Here is a 17,295-nt window from a genome sequence, read left to right on the forward strand (position 1 = left end):
TTGCTATAAGTATAGCTTTGGAAAAAATATTCTGCTCAAAAATAGTAATGGTATTAGTTGACATGGTTGTTTTTCTATTGTTCAGTTACTTTCTCAGTACTGAAGGATCGCCACGACGACGTCAGCTGTTCAGGTGAGTTGATTTATATTATTTTGTAGTTTTGGCGTGCGTTTCAGATCATTCTGTCTGTTGTCAAAACAGCATTAGCAGTACATTAAATGTCATCCTATTACCACTCTATTACCTAGAGGATATATTTTGCCCTGCCTTAAATGACTAAATGCTATTAATATATTATGTAAGGAACCTGAAGTGTTCTCTTACTTCATACTCTTATTTTGAAACCTCTGTATGTCGCAGTGTGAAAACCGTGGGCTTGTTCCCGAGGCACTGCCTCACGTGCGAGCTCAACAAAGCCCACTGCCTGTACTTCGAGGCAGACATCAGCCCCACCAACCAGCACATCATCCTGCACTGTAAAGGTCAGAGCCTCCACTCTGCATGTTCTGTCAGTAAGCTGTGTTCTAATGGGCAGTAGAGGACCCCTCGTTAAGGTCATAACCACACTATAATTGCTCACTAACGTGGGAATCAATTAGTAACAGTAGATGAAAGGGCTTAATTTAAATACAGTGTGTGTGCATTAACAGCACATTAAGATCCATCAATTTGAGTAATTGCTGTGTGTGTTGATAGTCGAAACCTGTGGCAGTTCATTATAGAAATGTTATCTACATGTGTGGCAGAGGTTAAGTCCCTCTACATTGGTGAATGCTTTAGAGGGAGAGATTTTTTTTTTTAATGATTAACTAATAATCAGAATCATATTTTCTTTCTGCCCACTACCTAAACCCAATTATTGAGCAGTTAAGTCGTTCAATGTTCTCTGTGCAGCCCTTAATGACATTACAGTCTCTGGGCCCCCCGGGCCACGCTTCACCCCAGCCCCTCACCGCAGGCCCTTTGAAGGCCAACAACAAAACAACTAAAGGAAGGAAGCCCTGAGTGACCATCCCCATGACCCACACCATGATCATACTAATGATCAACAAACACTTTAGATGGATGGCATATTCCATCAAATTAGGATAATGTTGTTTTTTACTTTTTACTGTTTGTAATTCAGTGAACCGTTTAGTTAAATTTCCCCACCGCAGACCGAACAATATGAGAGTTGCCAGAGGGTTGCCCGTTCTAATCCGTCACCCACGCTACATTCAAACTCCATTCACTCCAAACAAGGAGCACAGAATCAGAGCAATTAGCTAGTGGAGTGTGTATCAATTCTTCACATTGGCCCGATTGTTCCGTGAGCACCTTATTAAAAACAATGCGAGGACACTGCTGTTTATTATTTCAATTTACTCCCGCCATGAAAAAGCTCCATGCTCGGGTGCATGTGGACTTTATGTGATTTATTAGACCGACACGCTGGCGGCGGAGGCAATGCGCGTGAGCGATGGAAATCAATCTAGAAAGAGCCGCTCAGAAAGTGTACATCAATGTTTCATCAACCAGCCAGTTCTCGTCATCAAGTCCAAATCAGGCTTTTAATGTGGTCAATTAAATGCCATGTGGAACCTATCCAAGCTGCTATTTATAACGGCTAAGGGCGGACTAATCTAAGGAGAGAATGCGGTCTTTAAATGAGTGAAACCATCAGTTAAAGGAGCATTTCACCAGTGGAAACATGAATCTGTATTGAAAGTGGCTTGCATTGAATGTAGTCGACTAGTCATATAAATTTCTAATTTGGTGCCTTCTTGACCGAGAAAATGTGACTTTTTGGCACTTGTGGATTGAAGACAACTCCCACAATGCACCTCAATGTACAGCTCCGCAGGCCACTCCCACTGATCTAGAACTACGCCTATCAGGTTTATCAAGTCCCACTAGGGCTGTACGGTATGGACTAAAATGTATATCACAGTATGATTTGAGGAATAGACAGTAATGGTATTATATCACAGTATGTTCATTTATCTTCTTGATTTCTATATAAATGCTTCTGAAGCCAATCAGCGTTCACTCCCTGAGGGACGTAACATAACAGCCAATCAGCGTTCACTCCTGAGGGACATAACAAAACAGCCAATCAGCATTCATTCCCTGCAGTCCAGAGCGAATCGCAGCAGGAGGAGAAAGTGATTGTTGCCGTTTTCGGACTCCCGGAGCTCAATATCTAAATAATATAATATAATATAATATAATATATAGGTATCTATATTTAAGCAATAGATCACGACAGGCTGTGGTATACGGTCATTATACCACAGTTAAGGGGCGTTGTCCAACAACGCCCCTTAACTGTGGTATAATGAACGTATACCACTGACTGAAGTGATCGGTTCGCCGGCAATTTAGCCTTCTATCGAGTTCACTCACTGTGTGCCTATTGCTTTACAACATTTCCACCCTCTCCAGCAATCAACATGTTTTTAGGCTTCAGTGAACTGTGCTATTGCTTTTATATGTAAATAAACAACAGTTCAAGTTAGGCGCGGAGTGATACTGAACTCTGTAAACTGAATGGGCGTCATAGCTGTGTGTATACGCTCAATATAAAACAGTTGGGAACCAATCAGATCGCTTGATTTAAGCCACCCGTTTTATAAAATATAATATATAATATCACGGCCAAAAGCTGTGTGCGCCTCCGGATGATATTATGAATTAAAGACTGCGTCGGGTTCTCTGACGCCTCTGGTCCTTCCACAACAAGTAAAGACTCGTAGTGGGGATTATCTCGGCCATGGTGGAGAAGGAATTCGGGGAAGAAACGTCGGAGAACCCGATGCAGTCGTTTATTCATAAGATCATCCAGGCTCACACAGCTTTTGGCCGTGATATTATATATTATATTAAAGATGTCTATATATTATATTATATTATTTAGATATAGAGCTCCAGGTCTCCCCCCGGAGCTCCCGGAGTGTTCTAGAATATCTTATAGAACAGGGCCAAAAGCTGTGTGCGCCTCCAGATGATATTATGAATAATCGACTGTGTCTCTACATCATCACCTTCTTTAGCGCTCGTCAAGTAAAAGAAATACTAAGAAAAAGAAAACGCTCATCTACCAGTCACACCGGTCACACTGTTATGTCAAAATCCATACTATAGAGCAAATTCATACCGGTGTACTCGCTATACCGTTTATACCATACACCCCTAAGTCCCGCCCACTGGCACTGATCTGTAATAGTTCTGTAGCGTCAGTGGGTCCCACCCCCTATAGGCGGGTTTCAAAATGAGGAACTAGTGCTTGTCGTTTTTTACAGCCTTACACTTCCTGCTTTAAATGACGCAAAAATCATCATTTTGCGTCATTTAAAGTGTTAGAGGTAGCTACAGAGCTCTCTAGTCTCAGGGGAAAATGAGGGAATGATGCACGACCATTCAAAAATATGCCTGGGTTTCTAATGATACTTAATGCAAATAGGTGAAGTGTTCCTTTAAAGTTAATCAGAGAACATTCTGTGTTTGTTTATTGTGGTGAGGTGCAATGCATGGCACACAATAATCAATAAGTCATCATCTGAAATAAAGTTATGACATTGTGAACTTTGCTCTTTGTTGTTTCAAATGTTGCTACTAAATGGAAAAAGGAATAGTGGATGACGCCCACACAAACACACACACACACACACACACACACACACACACACACACACACACACACACACTACACACATTTAAAGCTCTTTGAGTGCTCAGAAAATGTCACTGTGTGTCAAATAGGTTATAGGCCTCAACGGGATTGTATTACAAGCACAGGCTTTGTTTTTTAAATTTAATGATGGCTTGTTGTACTTCATAAAAATGTAGATAAAGGTTGAGTGAAGGGGAGGTGTCAGCCAGAGTCTGGATGAGACGTCTGACACCAGAAGCAGAGGGGCTTGACATCCCTCTCCAACCACGCTAGTGATTGGAGAGGACAAGCAGAGAGAGCTCAGGGCTTCAGGCTGTGTGTTCTCATAAACACCAGCTGAGAGCTGTGTGTGTATGTGTGTGTGTGTGTGTGTATGTGTGTGGGGGTGTGTGTGTGTGTGTGTGTGTGTGTGTGTGTGTGTGTGTGTGTGACTGATGTGTACTTTTGTGTTTGTGAGAGGGTATGTATGTGGGATGTGTAGTGTTAGCGAGATGGTGTGTCTGTGTGGGTGCATTTGTGCATGTGTGCATGTTGTAATACAATGTTTATGTGCATATGTCTAGGTCCCTGTGTGTGTGTGTGTGTGTGTGTGTGTGTGTGTGTGTGTGTGTTAGTGTGTGTGTGTGTGTGTGTGTGTGTGTGTGTGTGTGTGTGTGTGAGTGTGATGATGGGTGGTAGGGTAGACGTGTGACCATGTGGATGCCATGGAGCCAAGCTATTCCCCCCCCCCCCCTCACCACCCCTCAGCTTATTTAACCTCTCCCTGGGTTCCTGACCGGCTCTGCTGAATGGAATTGACTTAATGTGACAGCACAGGGCTCTTCCACAGGCAGCACGGCTAACCTTTCACCTCTCCTGGCTAGCACAGGTAAGTGGTAGAGGTGACCAGCAGTGACAGAGACAGAGAAGAAGCAGGTTGTCATGACGTGCTCCGTGTGTCACGTCACAGGAGTTGACTGGACCCCAGGGTCCTGCATGAGCATCTTCCACACAAAGAAACGTGTCCTCACAGGGCGACCATGTGTTCATTCTGTGAGTTTAGTCCCGGGGATATTCACGCGGGTACAGTTGCATTTGGACTGGATTCTTTGACGGGAAGTGATGAATAATGATGACTTGAATGATGATGTATCTTGTTTTCTCCGCCCACAGGTCCAGGAGTTCCTACTGTGATACTACACAACCTCCATAACGCCAGTAAGGACCTCAATGTTCTATTCATTCAGATATAATATATTGGCAATGCTAACTTCTTGAAGCATAGCAATAAGCTGACTTATCAGAGGAACTGTCTGTGAGGAGTTTTGTTTACATACACCAGATGTAGTCTCCCCAACCAAACCCCTACCTGCTCCTTAATGATCTGTCTCAATAGTCACTGTCCAACCCCTACCTGCTCCTTAATGACCCGTCTCAATAGTCACTGTCTAACCCCTACCTGCTCCTTAATGACCTGTCTCAATAGTCACTGTCTAACCACTACCTGCTCCTTAATGATCTGTCTCAATAGTCACTGTCCAACCCCTACCTGCTCCATAAAGATGCGTCTCTTTATACAATTGCAAACCCCTACCTGCTCCTTAATGACCTGTCGCTGTAGTTACTGTCTAACCCTACCTGCTCCTTAATGACCTGTCGCTGTAGTTACTGTCTAACCCTACCTGCTCCTTAATGACCTGTCGCTGTAGTTACTGTCTAACCCCTACCAACTCTTCAATGAACTTTTTCTAACCTCACTTTCCTTAAAGTGGCAATCTCAACGTTCTCCAAAGTTTTTCATTAAATAAATGCCATTGTCTCACTTTTTGTCGCAGGTGACACACTGGTGATTGAGCCTCTGGCCCGCCGTTCAAATCTTGCAACATGACTATTAAGAGTATTAATAACCTAAGGCACCTTTCCCGGCATGCAGTCAAAAGCAGCTCACAGTCAGCGATGCATTTCCCATCATCCAGCAGTGATTGTTCTGCTGTGTCTTCATCCCACCTGAGGGTGCAGCGTAGCGGCATCCTTTAGTTTAACGGAACAGGAGAGGCGGAGTTATGCACAGTGTTCCCCTGGGTTCGGGGGGGGGGGGGGGGGGGGGGGGCGCCTAGATGTGGGAGCATCCATCTCCATTCATCCGCCTCAGCAGGGCTAAATGACATACAACAGGGAACTTTTCACACACATTTTATTTTGCACCTAAGTGCACACACACACTCTCAATTTAGCGCTTTCTCATACGGATAATTGCATGCACACACCCACACATACCTTTCCCTCAATTTACCTTAATCCCTCACTTACAACCACACTCACAGACACATGCACACATGCACACACACACTTGAATACTTCCCCATCAATTCACCTCCCCCTCAATCTCTTTACTTCTCTATCTCCCTTTCTCTCTACTTCCCTCTCTTATTCTCTCTTCTTCTTTCTCTCTTCTTCCCTCTCAATAGTTAATTCTCTCTATTCTGCCTCTCTTCCACCCACTTTCTCCCAAACGGTGACCCCCACATCTGCTCATGCAGCACCTCTGCACGTTTGTCAATGGTTTGCAGCATGAAGCCCCCCGCTGGGCTCTAGGGTAGAGATGCCAGAGAGGGTACATGCCCTCAGGGTGTTTGGATAGACGGACCCCTGCCTCCACAGCAGTGGTTCATGGAGTGTGTGTCGCCTCGTAATGAGCCAGCCATTGATTTCTGGGGCTTTTCCATTAGAAGTACTGGATGACATCCATGTTGTTCCCATGGCAGGAATAGAAGCGATGGGCCGAATCAGCCACTTATTGTGATCTGGGAAGAACATGAGTCCAGCTTTACTAATTTCATGTTTCATTTGGTTGCGTGTTACAGCCACTCAGTAAAATTGGACAAGGGTTTTCATGCCCATTCAAGGTTTTAGGCTTGAGAAGGTTTGATTGTTCGGTTTTAAAAGCAGAAGAAAATATTGTTCGGTGAACAGTATTTGGTAATCCAAATGTTATGGTCAAATTGGATCAGTGGAGTAACCATGAAATCCATATTATTAACAATATTAGCCTTCAATCCATAGATAAATTAAAGTAATTCATTAAATTGTTCCCTTGAACTTTGCCAACAAGAAAACATGTCTTTCTCAAGTATTCTGGCCCCTCCAGTCTTGCTGAAGGCCTCTCCCTCTCCTTGTCCCCATAGATTACTACATCCTAGAGAACAACTCCCAGCTAAAGGCAGCGTTGAAATCCAAGAGGATCCTACTGACAGACTTCCGGACAGTACAGATTGAACATTTTGGTAAGAATCAACTTTCACTATGGTATGTTTGATCTAATATTGATTTAGAGAAAGAGATTATTCTGAGGGAAATCCTACTTTAATAAATATTTATTTGTTTTCTATGTTATTTACTCCAGATTTACCACTGAAGATCTCCTACCCCCCAGACTTCTCTGAATCCCGTCACTACGGTCTACTTTTACTGATGTATGTATCTTATAATAAATACATTTATAAGCTGTTATTTATATTATTTTGTTCTATTCTATAATTGGGGGTTTGGTTTTTTGTTTAGTGTGTTTTCGTAATGCTTCCAGAAAAAACGAATCAGGATAAAATTAACAAAAATGCACCTTGCTGAGAACTAATCTGCTAATCTTTCCAAGATGTCTATTTTCTTGGCTTTCAATATTTAGATATTTTCAATATATATATTGTAGCGGGTTCAAGGAGTGGGCGGAGACAGATTCGGCGTTTGGTCAGCCGGTTCGCTTTATTGCTCCAAAAAGCGAACAACAAGCAAATCATAAAATGACGGAAACTGATCAGTCGGGTCCACGAATACGGTGGCCAGGCTCTCTGGGCTTTGGCCTCTGTCTCTGTCTCTCTCTGTCCATTCGAGCGTCTGCCGCTCTCTGGTTTCTCTCCCCCTACTGAAAGGCAAAGCAGGCACATAAATACACACTTCCTGATTGGGTCTGATTGCGGACACCTGTCGGCAATCAGACCCAATCGCCCCAGCCGACCTGGTGCTCCATACTCCCCCTACCGGCCAGACTCCGCCCCCCTCCACATACCCCCACCGCCCGACACAGGCCGGGGACCCATCCGGCCGTAGCCTACTCCCCCCCCCCGGAACGGGAGAGGAAGTCAGCCACGACCATCTGCGACCCCGGCCTGTGGGCCACCCGGAAATGGAAGGGCTGCAATGCGAGGTACCACCGGGTGATCCTCGCGTTGGCATCCTTCATCCGGTGGAGCCACTGGAGGGGGGCGTGGTCGGAATAGAGGGTGAACTGGCGACCCAGCAGGTAGTAGCGGAGGGCGCCGACCGCCCATCAGATGGCGAGACACTCCTTCTCGATGGTGCTGTACCGACCCTCCCGGTCCGACAGTTTCCGGCTCAGGTACAGCACCGGTCGGTCGGCCCCCCCCACCTGCTGGGTCAGGACCGCGCCCAACCCCCTATCCGACGCGTCTGCCTGCACGGAGAAAGGGAGAGCAAAATTAGGAGCACACAGGACGGCTTCCCCGCAGAGGGCTGTTTTAATAGCATCAAACGACACCTGACATGGCTCCGACCACTGGACCGTATCTGGGGCCCTCTTCCGGGTGAGGTCGGTCAAGGGGCTGGCCAGGTCGGAGAAGTTTGGGACAAACTGCCGATAGTACCCCGCCAGCCCCAGGAACCGCCTCACCTCTTTCTTGGTCCTGGGGCGGGGGGCGGCAGCGACCGCCGCGGTCTTACCGACCTGCGGCCGGACCTTCCCCCGCCCCAGGTGGAACCCCAGATACTGGATCTCCCTCCGCCCGATCACGCACTTCTTCGGGTTGGCCGTGAGCCCCGCCCGTCTCAGCGACTGAAGGACGGCCGCCACCCGCTGCATATGCTGCCCCCAGTCGTCTCCATAGATGACTATGTCGTCGAGGTAGGCGGCAGCATATGCAGCATGATGTCGCAGCACCCGGTCCATCAGCCGCTGGAACGTGGCTGGGGCCCCGAACAACCCGAACGGAAGTACCTTGAATTGGTACAGACCGAGCGGAGTGGAGAATGCCGTTTTCTCTCGGGCTGCTGGAGACAACGGAATCTGCCAGTAGCCCTTCGTGCAGTCCAGGGTCGTGTAGTAGGTGGCCATGCCAAGCCGGTCCACAAGCTCGTCGATCCGAGGCATCGGGTAGGCGTCGAACTTAGACACCGCATTCACCCTACGGTAATCCACACAGAACCGGACAGACCCGTCCGGCTTCCCCACAAGCACGACGGGGCTGCACCAGTCGCTGTGGGACTCCTCGACGACGCCCAAGTCTAGCATTGCTGCCAATTCGCGCCGTACCACGTCTTGCTTGTGTACGGGCAGCCTGTAGGGGCGTGTCCGCACCGTTAACCCCGGTTGCGTCTCGATGTCGTGAGTTATTAACGGGGTGCGACCGGGCAGGGGCGAGAAGACGTCGGCGAACTGGAGCTGTAGAGAGACCACGTCCGCCGCCTGACTCTCCGACAGATCCTCTCCTCGGCCGACCGGAGGGATGGGCCCCGGGGCAGGGACTTCCGGTCCAAGCTCCTCTCCCTCCGGTAGCGTCGTGGCGAACGCGACCGGGACCACATCATTCCACCTTTTCAGGAGGTTGATGTGGTAGATCTGTCGGGCGTCGCCCCTGTCCGACCGCACTACCTCGTAATCCACGTCCCCGACTCGCCGTGTGACCACAAAGGGACCTTGCCACTTCGCGAGTAATTTGGTGCTAGAGGTGGGCAACAGAACAAGGACCTTGTCCCCCGGTGTGAGATCGCGTAATCTAGTCCCTCTGTCGTACAGGCGTTTCTGATTCTCCTGGGCTTGGCGCAAATGCTCACGTGACATTACCCCGAGTGAGTGGAGCTTTGCACGCAAGTCCATGACGTACTGGATTTCGTTTTTACTGTCGCTGGACCCCTCCTCCCAGTTTTCTTTAATGAGGTCCAGGACGCCCCTGGGCCTGCGCCCATAGAGCAACTCAAACGGGGAAAACCCTGTGGAAGCCTGAGGCACTTCCCGCACCGCAAACAACAGAGGGTCTAGCCATTGATGCCAATTTCGAGCATCCTCCAGTACAAACTTCCGGATCATGGACTTTAACGTCCGGTTAAACCTCTCACACAAGCCGTCTGTGGCTGGGTGATAGACGCTCGTGCGGATGGCCTTGACCTTCAACAACCCGTAAAGTTCCTTGATCGTGCGTGACATGAAATTGGTGCCCTGGTCAGTGAGAATCTCCTTTGGGATTCCCACCCGCGATATGACGTGAAACAACGCCTGCGCAACACTCCTCGCGGAGATATTGCGCAACGGAATTGCTTCCGGGTATCGGGTTGCGTAGTCGATCAGGACTAACACAAATCGATACCCTTGTGCGGAACGTTCTAATGGCCCGATAATGTCCATGCCCACGCGATCGAATGGGACCTCCACCAGGGGAAGGGGCCGCAAGGGAGCCCTGGGGATGGCCGGGGGATTCACCAACTGGCACTCGGGGCAGGAGGCACACCAGCGGCGCACTTCCGCCCGAATTCCCGGCCAATAGAACCGAGCCATTATCCGGTTCAGTGTTTTGTCGTACCCCAAATGGCCCACCATTGGGTTGTAATGCGCCGCCTGGAAAATCATTTCCCGGCGGCTCCTGGGTACCAGCAATTGGGTAACAACCTCCTCACTCTGGGTGTCACGACTCACCCGATAAAGCCTGTCCCTAATCACCACAAAGTGTGGGTAAGTCAGCACTGCGTCTGGCTGTACCCGAAGACCATCAATGGAAATCACTTGGTCGAAGGCGGAGCGTAGAGTAGCGTCACGAGACTGCTCAAGGGGGAAATCGTCCACCGGTGGGAATGTCGACGCTCGGCCCTCGGGCTGAGAACCTCCCGCCTCCTCCCCCGATCCCTGAGCAGCGTCGGACACCCTCGCATCGGCGCAGAACACAGCACATGACTTACATGTCCCTATCTGTCGTGTCCGTACCCCCGCACTCTCGCTAACTGCCCCTGGAAACCCAGCCCAATCTATCCCTAGAATCAGGGGGTACGTGAGGCTCGGACTAACCGCCGCCTTGACCCTATGCGTTTTTCCCCCATAACGAATTTCGATAGGGACCAAGGGATACGTGTGAACATCCCCGTGTATGCACCTCACCGAAACGCTCGACGCCTCGACCAATGCCTCGGACCGCACCAGGCGCTGATGGATCATGGTCTGCATACAGCCGGAATCCAACAGCGCCTGGTACGTACCCCGTTGTATCCTCACCGGGATACGGTACGCCTCGCCGGGACCGTAGGGAGGGATCGGGGCACCGGTGACACGGACAACCTGGCCCACCTCCATCATCGGGCAGTCCCTCCGAAGGTGTCCCGGCTGTCCGCACCGCCAACACCCCTCCCTTGCCGTCTGAGGGCCCGCCTGCGGGATGGGGGAGGAAGGTGATTCATGTGCCTGCTCTGGAGTGGGCCCCCCCCCCCACCTCGCTCTTGGTAGCGGGGTGGGTTTGTACCCCCGCAGGGCCGCCGCACCGGTCCGCGGGCTCGGGGTTGGTGCTGGTGGTCTTCTGTCGGTCGAGGGGGGAATCAGGTGGCCCTCCGCGATTTTGACGGCCGCCGAGAGGCTCTCGGGCCGGTGGTACCGGACCCAGGTGGATGTTCTGGCTGGGAGCCCCTCGACGAACCTCTCGAGGGCCACCTGCTCCACGATCTCCTCGGGGTTGTTCCTCTCCGGGGCCAACCACCTCCTCGCCTGGTCCCGCAGCTGCTGGGCGTAGGTGAAGGGGCGATCGCCTTCCGAAAAGGTGAGGGCCCGGAACCGGCGGCGATGTTCCTCCGGGTTCAGGCCTAGCCGGTCCCGGATGGCCTTGTCCACCGCCTCGTAGTCCCGCTGGGCCCCTGCCGGCAGACTGTGGGCCGCGAGCTGGGCCTCGCCCGTCAGGAGCGGCAGGAGGCGCTGAGCCCACTCCTGGCGTGGCCACCCGGAGACCTCGGCCACCCCCCGGAACGTCTCCAGGAAGGCCTCCGCGTCGTCGGTCTCCCCCATCTTGGGGACGTGGATGTGGCCCACCGCCCCCGCCGCTCTGGGTTCCCGACCGTGGTCGCCGGATTCTCTGGTTTCTCTCCCCCTACTGAAAGGCAAAGCAGGCACATAAATACACACTTCCTGATTGGGTCTGATTGCGGACACCTGTCGGCAATCAGACCCAATCGCCCCAGCCGACCTGGTGCTCCATACTCCCCCTACCGGCCAGACTCCGCCCCCCTCCACATATATATATATATATCTTAAGTAAGTATATATTTTTGTTTCATGTCTCTGTGTTTAGCGACGGCTCCCCCGGTGGCCAGTCGGTGAATGACCGCTTCCTTCTGGACTGGGACTCAGCGCTGGTGAGCTCGGACAACGTCATCGTGGCACGTCTGGACGGGCGGGGCAGTGGCTTCCAGGGCCAGAGGGTCCTCCATGAGCTGCACCAGCGCCTGGGGACCGTGGACGTCCAGGACCAGATCGCAGCAGTAGAGTACGTAGAGTACGCAGCAGTAGAGTACATAGAGTACACAGCAGTAGAGTAAGTAGAGTACGCAGCAGTAGAGTACGTAGAGTACACAGCAGTAGAGTACGTAGAGTACGCAGCAGTAGAGTACATAGAGTACACAGCAGTAGAGTAAGTAGAGTACGCAGCAGTAGAGTACGTAGAGTAAGCAGCAGTAGAGTACGTAGAGTAAGCAGCAGTAGAGTACGTGCTGCTGTCTCCATTGTCACGTTTACAAAATATTACTTTTTATTTGACCTTTTTTTGTTATTTTCTTCTAATTTCATCATTCAAATGTTCCCAATGGTGTATACCTCACAACGCTGTGTACTTGAAAACACAAATTTGATTGAGAGTGGCACAATTACTAACTTTATTTTGAAAATATCAAATTAAGAGAATGAAATAACGATAAATGTAGCAATTCATATTCACTGAGTGGTTTTGGAAAGTGAAAAATATGAAATACTAAATAACTGAAGCATTTAATGTGATTTGTAATTTGTTCCTGTGTTTTGTTCTTGGTCTACTTTTAATCAGCATTTATTTTTACTATTTGCAGATATATGATGAAACTCCAATATATTGATCGAACGAGGATAGCAGTATGTGGAAGGGTAAGACTATGCGGTCTTTGTTGTGAGCATTTCAACTTGATCAAGATATACTGTATATTATTTATCAGCTCTTTCCATCTTGTATCAATCGTAACAATATAAACAATTAAAAATGGTGTACGTTCTGTAATTGTTTTACTCAGTTTATTGTATTTGACTCTAAAGAGATTATAGAATTTCAAATTAATTTAAATTGGAGGTTCATTTGACCACCTTTGGGACAATCAACAGGTCTGAATGATTGCTTGATTAATTGATACATTTTCTGACTGATAATAATGCAATGCAATTATTCATAAGTTTGGATAAAGCATATTTCAGTCGACTCATTCAGTTGATTCGTTCATTGATTGAAGCATTTTGGGTTGACCTTTGGTGTGGAACAATGACCAGGTTGAATATGTTTGTGGTTGCTAGGGTTATGGGGCCTACCTGGCGTTAATGATGCTGAAGTCTACGGACGGTCTGTTTAAATGTGCCTGTGCCATCTCCCCGGTCACAGACTGGACATTATACGGTGGGTACAGCGTGTTGTACTTTGAACCAACACGTTCACTCTTCAGTTAAACTTCATTGTACAAGAGAGGAGAGGAGATGATCAAATGTGTTCTTGTTTTAAGCATTAAACCCCTGTATCACTGAAATAAGTCTGGTGGGAGGCAGCCATTGCAGACACACTGTAGGAATTATAAAGAAAGCAATCTTTCAGATACATGTTCTGTTAGGATCAGGGCCACTTTAGTACTTTAGTAATGAAAGGAGATGGAGGATTGTCTGGGACAATAACCACACTCCTTTATATTTACTTTAAAGCATTATATTTCTTGAAACAGAGATGTATAGGGCAACACAGCACAAATTACATTTATTTGAGGTTTCCAGGAACAGATTGGTCATACAAGACACAACAAAGACCAAAACACCAGCCGCTGCTCTTGTGCAGTGTAGACATGATTTGACATTGAATTTTATTCCGTCTCTTACACTTCATGTTGGCTGTGAAGGTTGAGGTAAACATTAACCAATGTAACACAAACATAACATCTAAACGTGGCCTGCTGTCTGCTGACAAGCTGGGATTCTATTTCTATTTTTTTCGCCTTCAAACACGGATATTATTAGACCAGTTGTCAGGATTCAGCGAAAAAATACAAAATCAAATTTATATTTGATGGGAAAAAAACACATAATCGTTTATCAACAGGAAGGACCGCTGGCGAGATGTTTTTTTTTGACAGGGATTCCCCATTGTTGTGGCAGTCAGTTAGCTGTTTAGAGGTAGTGTGTGCTCCTAATGTATCACTTTCTATTTGTACAGCATCAGCGTTCTCGGAGCGATACCTGGGCACACCTCTGTGGGACGACAGCAGATATCAGGTACATGTGTGTGTTCTCTTCTTTCCCCGCCCCGCTCACTTGTTTGCCGTCAATCTTGCTTAGCGTCTCTGAAAGCTCCATAGATACGAGCAGCATCACCGTGCGAAAGCTTCCCTGTGCCGTAGCATAACAGCGCTGTCACTATCAAAGTGAAGGAAGTCAGTAAAGATGTCATGTCACGTTTTTTTTAAAATATTAAAGCAGTCTTTTCACTTAACACACGGGCGGCTGCTATGCGCGGTGGTGGTAGCGCGGTGGTGGTACTGTGGTGGCGGAGTGCTGGTGTCCTGTCACAGGCTGTCGAGAAGCTCCCCAACAGACGAGGAGATGATGTGCAGCACTGTCACACAAAGAGACAGCATTGAGTGAAGGGATGCTTTAGTTTGGTGGTTCATGATTAGTTAATAGGATTAAATTGGCTTCAGCTGTTCCACTTACATTTTGATACCTTTATAAAATTGCATGCTATTTGATTATTATTAATCAACTTTTATTTTTGTCCTTTTGTCATCCATACAGCCTTTATATTAATAAGAATACACAACTGTGTGTGTGTGTGTTAATGCCTGCATGTGCAACAGATTTTTTTATATGTGAAAATGTGACTGCAGGTCTTTATATGAATTGCAGTAAAAATGTGTGCAGTAGCGAGGTTTTTAATGATTGACCTTTATTGTATTGTTTGTTTGTTTATTTTCCCGGTGGATTAATCGTCTATCACCTTGTTATGTCTGATTCCACCTGGTGGATTAATTGTCTATCACCTTGTTATGTCTGATTCCACCTGGTGGATGAATCGTCTATCACCTTGTTATGTCTGATTCCACCTGGTGGATTAATTGTCTATCACTTTGTTATGTCTGATTCCAGTTCTCCAGCGCGCTCCAAAACGCTCAGGCCTTCCGGGAGCAGACACTGATGCTGGTGCATGGCACGGCGGACGGTAAGAGAGAGAGAGACAATGAGTGAGAGAGAGCGAGAGAGAGAGAGAGAGAGAGAGAGAGAGAGAGAGAGAGAATGAGGGAGGGGGAGAGAGAGAGAGAGACAATGAGGGAGGGAGAGAGAGAGAGACAATGAGGGAGGGAGAGAGAGAGACAATGAGGGAGGGAGAGAGAGAGAGAGAGAGAGAGAGAGAGAGAGAGAGAGAGAGAGAGAGAGAGAGACAATGAGGGGGAGAGAGAGAGAGACAATGAGGGAGGGAGAGAGAGAGACAATGAGGGAGGGAGAGAGAAAGAGAGACAATGAGTAAGGGAGAGAGAGAGACAGAGAGACAGAGAGAGAAAGATAATGTCAGGAAGGAAAGAAGAGAAAAGAAGGAAAATTAAGGAAAGACAACTGGTCAGAGAGATATGAAGGGGTGATACAGGGGAGGGGTGATACAGACAGAGAGAGGCAAAGAGGAGATAGGAACAGGGAAGAGAGGAGAACGACGGCACACAGGAATAAGTTGAAGAAAGGAAAGAAAGAGAGAAAGAAATAAGAAAGTCGGACTGGCGTGTAAGCAGCCCATCAGAGCATTAGGAATGTATCCTGAGTAAGCAAGGAGGCAAACTCCTTTAATCAAAGGATGAAAGTGGAAGGATGAAAATTGGTTCCCTGAGTTTGTCCCCCCTGATATTCATGAGGACAAAGAGGCAAATCAGCAGAGAATCAGGTTCAGCTGGACGCCAGGTGTCCTCCTGTCTCTGCTCTGTTGCCTGTGATTGCTCCTCCCTCCTGCCAGGCCGACCATGCTGACACTTGTTTTTCATTCTTCTCTTTATCTTTGATGGCAGCCAATGTTCACTTCCAGCACACTGCTGAGCTAATCAAGAACCTGGTGAAAGTTGGAGCGAATTACACAATGCAGGCATGTACCAAATACACCCTGCACACCTGAGGAGCTGGTTAAACGGTGTACCGTCGCTGTACACTGTATACTACACACACCGTGCATGTGAAGACTAAGCCTAAGACTAAGCTGTACGGTAGAAAGATGTACTATAGGCATGAGAACCTGTTTTATGGTTTACCGTTACACAATGCACCTTAGGGCCTAGGCATATGGTTTAAACACTACAGTAAGGGCCTAGGCATTAGTGATCAACCGATATATCTGCCTATATTATATATATATCTATCTATATATTTTTTTAATATAAATATTTTTTCACGGCATGATTTTGATTTACAGACAGTTCAATAAATATAATTTTTAAAATTGAGACTTCTGTCATTTTTATGATTTTTATGATATTGAGGGAGCCAAAGCAGTATCGGCTCTGAATATCGGCTCAAGAAAATCTATCGGCGTATCGGTCATCGGCTAAGGCTGATGGAAAAGAATCAGTATCGGCCCTAAAAATCCATATCGGTCGATTCCTACTAGGCATATGGTTTACTGTAACACTTTAAGGACCTAGGCATATGGTTTACTGTAACACTTTAAGGACCTAGGCATATGGTTCACGTGGGGACCGAGGTGTCTGGTATACTTTAACTGTTCCAGGTGTCTGTGATTTTCAAAATGTAACACATTTTAGCTCAATCCTTTGAGACTTGCTAAATCAAACAAACATATCCACAAAATTCAACCCATCATCTTAATTGTTTTTTCCCGCCAGATCTACCCGGACGAGGGTCACTTCCTGTCTCGACAGAGCCGCCAGCACCTCTCCGGCACCCTGACGAGTTTCTACAGGGAATGCCTACAGGAACAGATTCTACCGCTTAGCGAGGAAGAGGAGGAGGAGGAGGAGTAGGCGAGGGTCACGTTGGGGTCAGACCTTTTTGACATGGCGCCATCTGCTGTGGAGAATCTGGCTAAAGAACCCGCTGACGACGCGCTGTTTGGCGTTTGGACCAAGTGTTTATCTGGAAGTGGATACCAAGAGCAGTCTGGGCTCGTAAATGTGTGTATGGTGTGTGAGAGAGTGTGTGTGTACGCACGTGTGTGCACGTCTGTCTGAGTGTGTGTGTGACCAGTGTTTTGGCGTGAGGAACGCGGCTTGTGTGAGTGCGTACGGTCGTGTATAATCGTTTCAAATAGATCACTGAAAGGACACCTGTCGATCACAACGAACAGCCAGGACAAATGAACTCACTCCCCAGCCGCCCAAGGCCGCACAATTCCACCTCCTCCAACACCACCAC

The 17,295-nt window shown here is 48.0% G+C and overlaps 1 protein-coding gene and 1 pseudogene across 2 annotated transcripts in view; one reads left to right on the forward strand and one right to left on the reverse strand.

The window, feature by feature from the left end:
* The window catches only part of dpp10 (dipeptidyl peptidase like 10), a gene marked incomplete at its 3' end in the record, with an annotated part of 169,139 nt that extends 152,235 nt beyond the window's left edge, over window positions 1-16,904 (forward strand). Inside the window, exons 15-26 of the mRNA XM_084487092.1 lie at window positions 86-133; window positions 362-483; window positions 4,806-4,850; window positions 6,818-6,916; window positions 7,036-7,105; window positions 11,963-12,157; window positions 12,732-12,786; window positions 13,204-13,303; window positions 14,105-14,163; window positions 15,034-15,106; window positions 15,939-16,012; window positions 16,767-16,904. Coding sequence (XP_084343218.1) covers window positions 86-133; window positions 362-483; window positions 4,806-4,850; window positions 6,818-6,916; window positions 7,036-7,105; window positions 11,963-12,157; window positions 12,732-12,786; window positions 13,204-13,303; window positions 14,105-14,163; window positions 15,034-15,106; window positions 15,939-16,012; window positions 16,767-16,904 — 1,078 coding nt within the window. The remainder of the gene's footprint in view (window positions 1-85; window positions 134-361; window positions 484-4,805; window positions 4,851-6,817; window positions 6,917-7,035; window positions 7,106-11,962; window positions 12,158-12,731; window positions 12,787-13,203; window positions 13,304-14,104; window positions 14,164-15,033; window positions 15,107-15,938; window positions 16,013-16,766) is intronic.
* LOC311368627 lies at window positions 7,957-11,724 on the reverse strand (annotated as a pseudogene). Its single transcript has 2 exons — window positions 10,903-11,724; window positions 7,957-8,100 (listed from the first exon to the last, which is right to left on the reverse strand). The product of its transcript is annotated as an uncharacterized misc_RNA (transcript).
* Window positions 16,905-17,295: the final 391 nt, after the last annotated feature.

Source organism: Micromesistius poutassou (assembly GCF_964030765.1).
Source record: "Micromesistius poutassou genome assembly, chromosome: 23".
In the NCBI taxonomy this organism is placed as follows: Eukaryota; Metazoa; Chordata; class Actinopteri; order Gadiformes; family Gadidae; genus Micromesistius; species Micromesistius poutassou.